This window comes from Neoarius graeffei, chromosome 27, assembly GCF_027579695.1.
Source record: "Neoarius graeffei isolate fNeoGra1 chromosome 27, fNeoGra1.pri, whole genome shotgun sequence".
Classification (NCBI taxonomy): domain Eukaryota; kingdom Metazoa; phylum Chordata; class Actinopteri; order Siluriformes; family Ariidae; genus Neoarius; species Neoarius graeffei.
The window spans coordinates 1,594,200-1,607,500 of NC_083595.1; the positions used below are offsets into that span (position 1 = coordinate 1,594,200).

Consider the following 13,301-nt stretch of genomic DNA (forward strand, 5'->3'; position numbering starts at 1 on the left):
ACAGCATCGGACATCGCCTTCACTAATTTAAACACCTCTACAAAGCTACTCTTAATAACCTCAGACTGACGAAGGCATATATAATTAGCTTGTGCATGGATAACTATCTTTGAGAACCTGTGCTTGCCTAGGACCCTAAGATTACCTGCTGTGTCCGGTGCCCTGGCTCCTGGTATACACCTGACTAAAGCTGCTGGTGCCCCTAAAGGCTGAGCTAATTTCACGTGCTGTATGATAGAGTCCCCTATAACCAGAGCTCTTTCAGGTTTCTCAGTGGGTGCATCACTAAGGAGAGCAAACCTGTTCGACACGTGACGCGGAGAGGAGTGGTGCTCCTGTGGGCGAGCCTCAGCGGTAGCAAGACATGTTTGTGCAAGTGTATCATGGCACGAACAAAGGAGATTTCTGAGGACCTCAGAAAAAGCATTGTTGATGCTCATCAGGCTGGAAAAGGTTACAAGACCATCTCTAAAGAGTTTGGACTCCACCAATCCACAGTCAGACAGATTATGTACAAATGGAGGAAATTCAAGACCATTGTTACCCTCCCCAGGAGTGGTCGACCAACAAAGATCACTCCAAGAGCAAGGCGTGTAATAGTCAGCAAGGTCACAAAGGACCCCAGGGTAACTTGTAAGCAACTGAAGGCCTCTCTCACATTGACTAATGTTAATGTTCATGAGTCCATCATCAGGAGAACACTGAACAACAATGGTGTGCATGGCAGGGCTGCAAGGAGAAAGCCACTGCTCTCCAAAAAGAACATTGCTGCTCATCTACAGTTTGCTAAAGATCACGTGGACAAGCCAGAAGGCTGTTGGAAAAATGTTTTGTGGACGGATGAGACCAAAATAGAACTTTTTGGTTTAAATGAGAAGCGTTATGTTTGAAGAAAGGAAAACACTGCATTCCAGCAAAAGAACCTTATCCCATCTGTGAAACATGGTGGTGGTAGTATCATGGTTTGAGCCTGTTTTGCTGCATCTGGGCCAGGACGGCTTGCCATCATTGATGGAACAATGAATTCTGAATTATATCAGCGAATTCTAAAGGAAAATGTCAGGACATCTGTCCATGACCTGAATCTCAAGAGAAGGTGGGTCATGCAGCAAGACAACGACCCTAAGCACACAAGTCGTTCTACCAAAGAATGGTTAAAGAAGAATAAAGTGAATGTTTTGGAATGGCCCAGTCAAAGTCCTGACCTTAATCCAATGGAAATGTTGTGGAAGGACCTGAAGCGAGCAGTTCATGTGAGGAAACCCACCAACATCCCAGAGTTGAAGCTGTTCTGTACGGAGGAACGGGCTAAAATTCCTCCAAGCCGGTGTGCAGGACTGATCAACAGTTACCGCAAACGTTTAGTTGCAGTTATTGCTGCACAAGGGGGTCACACCAGATACTGAAAGCAAAGGTTCACATACTTTTGACACTCACAGATATGTAATATTGGATCATTTTCCTCAATAAATAAATGACCAAGTATAATATTTTTGTCTCATTTGTTTAACTGGGTTCTCTTTATCTACTTTTAGGGCTTGTGTGAAAATCTGGTGATGTTTTAGGTCATATTTATGCAGAAATATAGAAAATTCTAAAGGGTTCACAAACTTTCAAGCACCACTGTAGATATTACAATAGCTTAACTTGTGCTGAAAAAAAAAGTCATATAACTGAAAATGCTGCTTAGATTTGTTGAAAATGATAACAGAGCATGCCAAAATCATTAGAGTGCCAGAAGAAGATGAAGAAGAAAAGAGAGCAAACAAGCGCCGGTGCACATTTTGTTCACTCAAAAAGCACACAAAGATTACACAGGAAATTTGCCTGAGTAAAATTTACTCAGACTGAAGAAAATTTTACTCTATGCCAGATAATATTTGGTCCCTCTCTAAAAAGAGGGAAAGTTACTCTTTTGATCGAGCTATTTTTTCTTTTTAATCCCCTCACAGCAAGAAGGTCCTGGGTTCGAGCCCCGGGGCCGGCGAGGGCCTTTCTGTGTGGAGTTTGCATGTTCTCCCCATGTCCGCGTGGGTTTCCTCCGGGTGCTCCGGTTTCCCCCACAGTCCAAAGACATGCAGGTTAGGTTAACTGGTGACTCTAAATTGAGCGTAGGTGTGAATGTGAGTGTGAATGGTTGTCTGTGTCTATGTGTCAGCCCTGTGATGACCTGGCGACTTGTCCAGGGTGAACCCCGCCTTTCGCCCGTAGTCAGCTGGGATAGGATCCAGCTCGCCTGCGACCCTGTAGAACAGGATAAAGCGGCTAGAGATAATGAGATGAGATGAGACATTTCTGTCTTTGGTAACAGCATTAGGTTTTGTAAGCGTTGTGGCAATAATACAACAATGCGTTGACAGAAAATTTACTTTTAATACTTAAGTATTTTTAAAAGCAAATACTTTAGTACTTTAACTTAAGTAAAAAAGTTGACTGGACAACTTTCACTTGTATCGGAGTCACATTTGACCAGCGGGCTCTGTACTTTGACTTAAGTAATGAAGTTGGGTACTTTGTCCACCTCTGGGAAATACCCACCACTTTCCAGCGCTCCTTCACCATGCAGTTGGGAGGGAGGATGTCCTGTGTCTCTGCCGCTCCATTCATGTTGTCGTTTTCCTGCAGCCCAGGAGTTAAACACTGCCACCCCGACAACACTCGGGCCGCCCCCAGCTTAAACGGCCCATTAATCTGCGCAACACACACACACACACACACACACACACACACACACACACGTCAGCATTTACCCTGAATGATCATCACTCTACATTAGTGCTGTTAGTGTATCTGTGCATGTGTGTGTGTGTGCGTGTGTGTGTGTGTGTGTGTGTGTGTGTGTGTGTGTGTGAGAGAGAGAGAGAGGTTATTCAGCCATAACCAACACATACATAGTGTTTATTTTAGATCAGCGGAGTGCTAATGGAGACAACATGTAACATATGTCACCCAGAACTAAATCTTTATAAAGCTGCTCAACAGTGTTAAGCTACACAGTTATTTAAATAAAATGTTGTGCAAATTTATTTAGTTAAATAAAAATGTTACATCAGGGGGATAAACTTGACATATTCAGAAAATCAACACTATGACAGAACTCCAACTAATCAAATAACACTGACATGCAGCACTGTGGGTGGGTATTTCCACACACACACACGCACACATATACACATATATATATAAAAAGTCTTAGCACCCAACATTTTGCTTTAGATTATCTTAGAGTTTATATTAAGTCCTCTGAACACCACATCAGGTCTCAGCTGATCGTCTGCACGTGGAGGGAATAAAGGGGACACTGAAAACTCGTTTCTGTCCTCAATGTGATGACGGTGTATTCAGTGTTGTGTTCCCTCAGCATAATTCTTACCTGTGTGACCTCACGACTCACCTGTCTTCCACCAGGAAGACACACACACACACACACACACCATCCACATTCTCACTGTAACGCATTAATCACACTGCAACTAGAACTCAGAGCCATGCTCTACTGCATGCAGGGTCATGCACAGGTTAGCTTAGCATCAGCACTAACCATCACAGCCCAGTCCAGCCACACAGTGCATATACACACCTACAGGAAACATGATACCAATATGCATACCTATACACAAAATTCCTCTAACGAAACATGCAGAACGGCGTTAGTGAGCGTTAGCATGTGTCTCACTTATGTTTCCATATCTGTCAAAATTATTTTAGTTAGTTATCAAACGGTTAGCATGGTGGTGCACACAAATACCCAGCCCTGTCAATAACTTTTGGAGTAGAGGGCATTTAGTAAAGAATAGTCAGTCAAGTCAAAGTCTCTCTCCCACCAGAATCTGGTCTTCCCAGTCCTAACCATCTCTTTAAGGCGTACGAGTGCGGCACCGATCTCCGTTTCAGTAGCCCTCGGCATCTCGCCTATAGAGATCTTGCAGTCACGTGACCGGAACGTACACAGCCGCCATCTTGTCGGTAAAAAACACCGCTGAATACTGTTGCACTCGTGTACAGAATGGGTAAATTTCAACCGACGGACTACACGGCTCATTTTTCTAATGAACAGATAACTAGATATATGTCTAAAATAAACGATCTACAGATTAGCGACCCTTATGGCTTACCGGACGGAGTTTTCACGACCGTGTCAGTGGATACTGAACTGCCAGCGGAATACCCAGATGTGTATAATTACCTCATTAACTTTCCCTCGCTGTTCAGTGGTGAAGCACTGCGTGCTTATAAATCTCTGCACAGTTATCTTTACAGAAATTCAGGATTTGTCAGCGACTCAGATGTGGCATCTTGTAAACGAAAAAATAACAATCCTCATTGGACGGGTAAGTCACTTAAGTATTGAGTATAGCACTGACCAGCCGATTATAGAATAGAATAAGGTAATTCCAGCTGTAATTCCAAATCGTCCGTTTTGTTTACATGGATCTGGCGTTGGAGAGGTAGAGGCTTGGCAGTGGAGATTTGAGTGGCTGTTTTCTGAGCTTAGTCAACAGGCCGGCTCTGCAGCCTCGCTTTTGCTTCCGCTCCCGACGCCGCCTCCTTCGCTTTGCTTCCGATAACAATCCACAGAGACCCCACTGGTCTCGCTATCTCGTCCGGAATGTTGTGCATGCGATGGAAATCACTACAAACCGTCATTTTCTGCTGGAAACCAATGTCCAGTAAGTCCATACGGTTGTAGTGGATATTGAAGTCCGGTACAGACGAACAACACGCAAAAATACACACAAAAAACATAAAAAACGTGCACAGGTAGGGAGAGCTTGTAGCCGCAGCCGTTGTAGTAGAATTGTATATAGTAGGGTTTTCCAGAAGAAAAGGTAGCAGAAGTAGAACCAGAAGTAGAAGTAGAAGGCGGAAATATGGCATTTGACTGACAAGATGGCGTCTGTCACAATCTGGATCGGCTGTGACATCACATGCAAGATCTCTATACAGCTAGGGTTACAGTGGGGGGCGGGTCCTCTGGTAACCGTGAGAGTTTGAGTAGTAGGCAGACCCAAAACAAACAGGATTATGAAAATAATCCAGTGGGGGGTTCTGGGGTCTCCCCCCAAAAAAATTTTAAATAATAGAAGTAAAATGGTGCAGTCTGAGAGATCCAAAACACAATATTTTGCATCTCAGAATAAATAAAATGTTCTTCTTGAACTCGTGATTTAGGTAGGTAATACGTGAAAAGGATAAAATTAATGAAAATGAAAGTAAGCCTTTCTTGATGATTTCATGCCAATCTGATCCATTTTCAAGTTTTATAAGTAAATCATGTGTCAACGTATCATATATGTAGTAAATTCTTCAATATTCCATTTTTATTGTGAAGGTCTAGAACATCTGCAAAATTGTGCAGGGGCTGAGGCTTCAATAGAAAATTGGGAAACTTCAAATGGGAACCCTAAGAAGAGCTGCTTCGAGATTAGAACAACAACTAAGAAAATAAAGATCTTGTGAAACTGAAATATTTAGTAAACTAACTATCAGAGCTAAAGAGATAAAATATTTAAATGAGAAACTTGAGTCGATGTAAATTATTCTGAATATGATTTGTACACTTATGTATTTATACTACTATCAAACAATGCAAAAATGTTACCGGAGCTTCTATTCAGTTGTAATTCTATTAATCTAAAGAAACGCGAACACAAATTGCACTTTTTACTTGTCTATTAACTTTGTACTTCATTAAAGACCTCAATCAAATCCTGCGATTTTTACTGGCAACAAGATCCATTTCTATGGAGTTTAAATCTCACTCAGCTAGTTAATGCATACGCAGTACTGACAGATACTAGCAAACAATCTCGGTGTCATAGCAACACAATCCTTACCATTTAAAAAGACTGCTTTTCTCAGTAAATAAAAACAAATAAAAGCATGTCATGTAAAAATACAATTCTATTTTTGAGGGAAAAAACAAACAAACAAAAACCCACTGCGAGCAGCCAGCGATGGAGCGCTTATAGGCAGCAAAATTGCCGGCTGCTGTCAGTTACTGACAGGGCTGAATACCACAAACAGCCGAGATGTTACAGGTCACATCTGAACGTGTTCCTCAGAGGTTCTGTTTATCACTAGAAATCTGTGATTGTCATCTTCGAGAAGGTCACATGCAACACTATTTTTAATGCAGCCTCCCAAATGTGACAGACTTTACCTTGCTACCTATCTAGGGGCTCCCATCTGGAACGCTGACATTCTGAAGAGTCTGCTAAAGGAATGCTGAACAGTGTGAGATGATGTCATAGTGTACGGTGTGGCGTGGCGTAAAGCGCTAAGGAGGGTCGGTTGTCCATTCATTAGCTCCTGAAGGCAGAGAGGGAAGCTGCAGCAGCCACACTGTGCTCAGAGCTTGCAGCATTAAGGGTGACATGTGCTTTCAAAAAGGAACTCTCACCATCATGATTAATCTCTTCCCAAACCTCACAAACACGAGCGAACTAGTTGATGCCACAGCCCTCCTCTGACAGCCTACAAGCCAAACACACAAGAGAAGAGAGGTGATACACATACCCACAGCGTTAACACAGCGAGCCGTGTAACACTCCTCCCCTCACCACACCGCCGAGGGGTCACTCACCGTCCAACAGCCGAGAAGTCGCGCACGCACAAGGTGAACCGCAGAGGTCAAAAGTCACTGAAGCCACAGACACACAATACACACAGACACACAAAGCAGCACACAGCAAGAAGCGAGAGCGCAGAACAGAACACAACACCACAACTTCATATCACAAAAATAAGTAAAAACACCAGAGGTCATCGTTTTAAACTGAACACAGAGTGCAAACACAGCAACACACACACACACACACACAATATAAATAAAACCTGCTCAATATTACATAGGCCACGGAGACAATCCACTGCATTTCCACATTCATTTATACAATAACACCGTGTTCCAATTCACCCTGCCTCACTTCCCCTCACCACTGACAGGGCTCGGCATTAAGGACTGCCCGATTGCCCAGGGCAAGTGAAACATGCATTCGGGCAAGTGGGATATGTCCCCGACATGCCCGACCAGGCAAGTTGGAATGAGCATATATTACGAACTAGCACCACAAAAATTAGATTTTGATCTTTTATATTCAGTTCCTAAAAGCGTCCCTAACTACATATCCGCCATTCTGTCTTGGCTGTTTTCTTAGTCTCGGTGTCATTTACTGCTTTACGAGTTATTTTCTATACCCCCGCTGTTGTAGTACGGTACGCATACTGTTTATAGACCCCTTGTGCATGACGTCACGCATCACGTGATAATTACAGTTGGGGTCAGACAGACACCGTCTTTCATGTGAGCAGCTTAATCTGTCTTCAATATGGTTAATTTTTGTGCTGTTTTTGCCTGTTCAAACAGAGAAATAGATAAAAGGCATCACCGTCTCCCTGCTATCAAGAAAAATGTTAACATATAGGGTGTTCACACGGCACATATTTGCATCGATGCTGCACCGATGTATTTTGTTGTGATATCTCTTACACCGGTGTAAATTTTGCGCAGCGTTCACACGTCACAGCCCTGTTTACTAGAGAGAAGCGTGTTAGCACCGGTGCAGCCCCACTTGCGGTCACACGGCAGTTTCTGCGACCGTGTTATAGTAGCAAAAACTTTATTACTATCATTTCCTTTGATAGTAATAAAGTTTTGATATTTCCTTTTATTACTATCATTTCCTATCATTATTACTATCATTTCCGATGTAATAATGCGGAAATGAAATATGCGCATGCGTGAAAATGTACTTCTTTTTCCCAGTTGTCATGGCGTCACCAAGCGCCGGGAAAACAATGTGGATGAAGACACCAGTGTTGCCAGATATTGCTGACGTTTTCCATCCCAAAATATGTTCTAATCCGCCAAAATGCACTTAAAATTGCCAAATCTGGCAACACTGGAAGACACGCAGTTCTGTTGTTGTTGATATTCGCCATTTTGGAAGCGCAAAATACCAGGATGCAAATTATGCAATGCCCGTATGTAATCGACTCTCCTCACGCGTAGCGAGTCTACCCCTGTAGCGTTCAGACGGCCCATTTTATATCGGTGCTGCCCCGCAAACGAGCATTTACTCCGGAGTAAATTTCTTAAACCACCTCCCGAGCAGGGTTAGATTTGCACCGGTTTAAGCAGCTTTCAGGGGCGACACCGCTATAACTTTGTACCGTGTGAACGCTCTACCGGGGCGGCCCCGGTGCTACACCGGAGTAAAAGTTGCCGTGTGAACACCCGGCTTCAAGAACAATGAGGAAATGAGCGGTTACAGAATATTAGGAGAGGAGCTCAGCCTGAAAACTCCAGAGAAATTCACCATTGTAAAAAATTTATTTTACCAAAACAAAGTCGGAAGTGGGCGGCACGGTGGTGTAGTGGTTAGCGCTGTCGCCTCACAGCAAGAAGGTCCTGGGTTCGAGCCCCGGGGCCGGCGAGGGCCTTTCTGTGTGGAGTTTGCATGTTCTCCCCGTGTCCGCGTGGGTTTCCTCCGGGTGCTCCGGTTTCCCCCACAGTCCAAAGACATGCAGGTTAGGTTAACTGGTGACTCTAAATTGAGCGTAGGTGTGAATGTGAGTGTGAATGGTTGTCTGTGTCTATGTGTCAGCCCTGTGATGACCTGGCGACTTGTCCAGGGTGTACCCCGCCTTTCGCCCGTAGTCAGCTGGGATAGGATCCAGCTCGCCTGCGACCCTGTAGAAGGATAAAGCGGCTAGAGATAATGGGATGAGAAAGTCGGAAGTGAGGATGGAAGAGCTTGCTTAAGAATCTAGTTTTTTTTTTTTTCTGCTCGCATTCGAGTTAGCTCCTTCATGAAGGTGTTTGATTTTCTTGCAGGTGAAGCCGCTTCCTTATTCAACACAGAAAACCCAGATTGATTTCAAACAACTCCGGCATAAAAGCCTCAACAAGGAGCGACATGAGCGATAAATCCTGAAAGAACAGAACAGATTAAGAGCAGAGAGAGCTGGAGCTTTGTTTCCGTTATCAGAGGAAAACAGTCCTGTGCAAAATATTTATATATCGGGTTGTTGGTTTTTTGGTTATATCATCCACCTCTAGGTTTAAAAAAAAAAAAAAAAAACAACCCCGCTGAGTCATGACAGACCGGCTGCACTGATTCAGTTACAGGTTGCCAGGTCTGTACATAAATACCCACAACCTACACACTAAATTTTAAACTCAAACATTATCCTGCTGTCATGACACAGCGCTGTTTTTTTTTAAACCTAGAAATGGATGATATAACACAAAAAAAAGATATATAAATTTTCTCAAACACAGTACTGTTCAAAAGTATTGGCACCCTATTGTTTTCTTCATAAACTTTGTTATAGATTTCTATTTTATGATTTCTACATTATTGAGTAATGAACCTACAGTCTGAGAGAGTTCTACACAAACACACTGAACTTTACAACAGCTGCAGGCATGTGAAATGGAAATAAATCGACTAAGGCAGGAAAAACTATTTTGGATAAAATTGTTATTGTCTGTTACAAGTAAAAGTAAAAAGTAACCAATAACCAAACCGAATAATAAACTTAATCAACAACCAAAATTAAACTCAATGTGTGATCTTCATTTTACGTTGCAATTCACAACTGTTCTGTGGTTTTCCTCAAAATAAAGTAGTACTCGCAAAATAGGGGGAAAGTGATAATATTGGGGGGCAAGTGGAAATTTACCCCACTTACCCCCCAGGGCGAGTGGGTTTAAAATTTAATGTTGAGCCCTGACTGAGAAGTGTGCATTCACAGTGTGTAGTGTGTATGGGATTACTCAGCAGGAACACACACAGAGATGAAATGAATTCCAGAGATTTAGGCCCAGGTCACACTACAACTCATGATGGGTTTGTGAATACTTGGTGATGAAAAATTGGTAGCATCACCACCAATTGTGTGATGCACAGCGAATGTTCTCTGAGCTTTGCGGGGTCTTTTTGGTGTGCCTCATGAGTGGCCAAAAATGTTATAGAAAATTTTGATGCATTCACTGAAATTTGTTTGCAATGTTTTTGTCAGCAAACTAAGCGGCGAATACTTGCAGATGTTTTTGGAAATGCTTCACAAAGCTCTGGGAAGCATCACCACCAAACTAGGGTATTAAGCAGAAAAAGAAAATTAAAGCCGCAAGCGGCCTCGACGGGCCCTCGCGCCAGCGGCCAAGGGGGGCGGGGGCATGCATCCCCGCGAAACACCTTCCACAGCGTCCTCGGCAAGAGACATTACTCCCACAATGGCGACAAAGCACAGAATTGGACACATGGCAACAATAGGGTCCCGCACTGTACGGTGCTCGGGGCCTAATAATAATAGCGAAAGTGCACAAAATTTGGCGTAAATGTCAGGTGAGCTATGAAGAGTTTGCGTATGAAGTTTGATGACAATTGAGTAAATAGAAGATGAGATATAGATTTTTGAAGAATAAATTTTGTGGTTTTTCCCATGTCAGTAGGTGGCGCTATGCTGTACATGAGCGATTATGAGTTGGAGAAATAAGTGTCTACAACAGCAACGAACTATCACAAGGTAGTGGTGTGAAGGAAAAGCATTATGGAATTATTTCCCAAAAACCCGTTTTGGAGCAATTGCGTCGGCCAAAAACAGCGCCCCCCATGGACGAAAATTCCCAAAATGTGGTATACATGACATGGGAGGTAGTAAGAGGGTGGCCGTGAAGTTTGACCAAATTTGAGGAAAGATTGGATTTTTTGCCCAAAAATAGCGCCCCCAGTGGCGAAAGTGCACAAAATTTGGCGTATAAGTCAGGTGAGCTATGAAGAGTCTGCGTATGAAGTTTGATGACAATTGAGTAAATAGAAGATGAGATATAGATTTTTGAAGAATAAAGTTTATGGTTTTTCCCATGTCAGCAGGTGGCGCTATGCTGTACATGAGCGATTATGAGTTGGAAAAAAAAGTGTATACAACAGCAACGTACTATCACAAGGTAGTGGTGTGAAGGAAAAGCATCATGCAATTATTAACCAAAAACCCGTTCTGGAGCAATTGCGTCGGCCAAAAACAGCGCCCCCCATGGACGAAAATTTCCAAAATGTGGTATACATGACATGGGAGGTAGAAAGAGGGTGGCCATGAAGTTTGACCAAATTTGAGGAAAGATTGGAATTTTTGCCCAGAAATAGCGCCCCCAGTGGCGAAATATCACAGAAAGTGGGTAACATGTCAGAAGCCCAATGAGTGATTTGCGTGAGAAGTATGAGCAGTTTTGAGCAATCAGAAGATTTGTTATGAATTTTTAAGCATGTAAAATTTTGCATCGAAAATTGATTGACGTATAACTTCTGAACGGTTTATCCAACGTGAAACGTATTTAGAAACTTTTGTCAGCCATGTCTGTAGATGATGTGTATCAATTTTGGGGACATCCCTATGAACGGTCTAGGAGGAGTTGCGCCGTGTTCGTGGCCATGCATTTCGCACAAAAGTGAAATTACCTCACTTCCTGTTGGGCGTGGCTAATGCATTGGCATTACATTTTTGTCCGGCTTAGTGAGACACATATGCGTACCAAATGGCATGCCACTACTACAAACTACATGGCACCCAGGCACCTTAAAGCGGGAGGCCAAAATCACAACGACTTAGGGGGCGCTATAGAGGCCCTGAGGCCCGGCCAAGTTTGGGCTTCTGGTTCTGAGTAGCGGTGGCAATTCTCGGAACTGGCGCCAAATTTCGTGCGTTTTCGCCCATGGCAAGTGCCCCGAAAATGGCCCAACAGCGGAGAAAAATAAAGAAGAAGAAGAAGACGGAAGAAGAAGAAGAAGAAGACGGAAGAATAATAATAGTGAACTCTTACAAGAACAATAGGGCCTTCGCCCATAGGGCTCGGGCCCTAATTACCAGTCAAAAATAATATTTTATATAATCCTGATGAGTGCCGCAGGTGCGAAGTCCCTCTAGGGGGGTCTGGGGGCATGCCCCCCCAGAAAATTTTTGAAATTTAGACTTCATTTCCTGCATTCTAGGACATTTTCAGGGTGAAATGGCGTGTAATTTTTGATCAGAAATATTGCATATTTTTACTTTGTATTTTTTTCAGTTTCACTCCTGAATGTATCAGATGTATGTATGGTGTTTGATTTGGTAACAAAAGTGAAAAGAAAATAAACAACAATGAATTGTATATAATCTTTTGATCTAGTTACAGTATTGAATAAAAAAAACCCAACAGTATTCTATTTTACGTGGCACAAATTAAATCGCAGAATGTCTGTCACTGACTGTCATCCATAATATTTTGACCAAACTACTCAAAAATTAAAATTAACTTTGAAAGAACGGGAACTGAGTTTCTTTGGTTTACACAAAGATTACAGACGTCTAGGGGCCTGCAAGAATCGGTCTGCTGCTGCATCAAAGTCAAATTCCTGACGATCTAACTTTTCGTAGCTTTGTCTGATAAGCTGCTCCAGCCTAACTATACTTAATTTTGTTCTCAACTTGCTTTTGATCCTGTTCTGAACAGAAAAGACTCGCTCAGCCTCTGCATTGCCAGCAAGCACACATATTGCCATTGACATGAGGTGAAACATGCTTGGATAGAGCCGCTGATTTGGCATGTTTGGACCTCCAAATATCTTCATCATGAGCTGAGTTGGTCTTGCAAAATGACCCTCTTCCTGCCATTCATCATCACCATCTGTTGAGAACCTGTTCTGGTATACTAGTCGCTTGAAGACAAGAAATTCTCCTCTTGCCTGTCTGAGGGTCGCTATCCCAATCGATCGGACGGCGACCCGCGGCTGGAGGCTCGCAGGCGCCCGCTAGGCGCCTCCGTCCTCCTAAACCCAGATGCGCCTCGCGCCTCTCAAGGCTCTCTCCCCCGACCTCCCGACACGCGCCTCCCGCGTCACGCTGTGCGAACGCCTCGGCCCACCCCCCGCGGACGCGCGCGGCTGCCGGTGGATCCTTCCACTCTGGCTGCCCGCGCGCGCCCCGGACCGGGACGAGACGGGGTCGCGGCCACGGGCGCGAGAGGCTCAGGCTGAGGCCGGAACGACGAGAGGCGAGGGGCCGCCTGAAGGGGAGAGGGCCCCCTCTCCCTTTTTCGAAAACCCCATCCGAACGCGACCTCAGATCAGACGAGACGACCCGCTGAATTTAAGCATATTACTAAGCGGAGGAAAAGAAACTAACCAGGATTCCCTCAGTAGCAGCGAGCGAAGAGGGAAGCGATGAAATATTCTGATTTTTCATTTCAAGTTTTCAGTATTTTTCGTCTTAAACTGTGTTTCTTACGATTTGTAAATGATGGCGGAACATAACTGGAT

General features: G+C 43.7%; 1 protein-coding gene across 1 annotated transcript in view; it reads right to left on the reverse strand.

Annotated features, from left to right (window-relative positions):
- Window positions 1–13,301, reverse strand: part of ttbk1a (tau tubulin kinase 1a) — a 79,634-nt gene that overhangs the window by 64,986 nt on the left and 1,347 nt on the right. Inside the window, exon 3 of the mRNA XM_060911193.1 lies at window positions 2,539–2,691. Within this exon, the coding sequence (XP_060767176.1) occupies window positions 2,539–2,607 (69 nt within the window). The 5' untranslated portion in view covers window positions 2,608–2,691. The remainder of the gene's footprint in view (window positions 1–2,538; window positions 2,692–13,301) is intronic.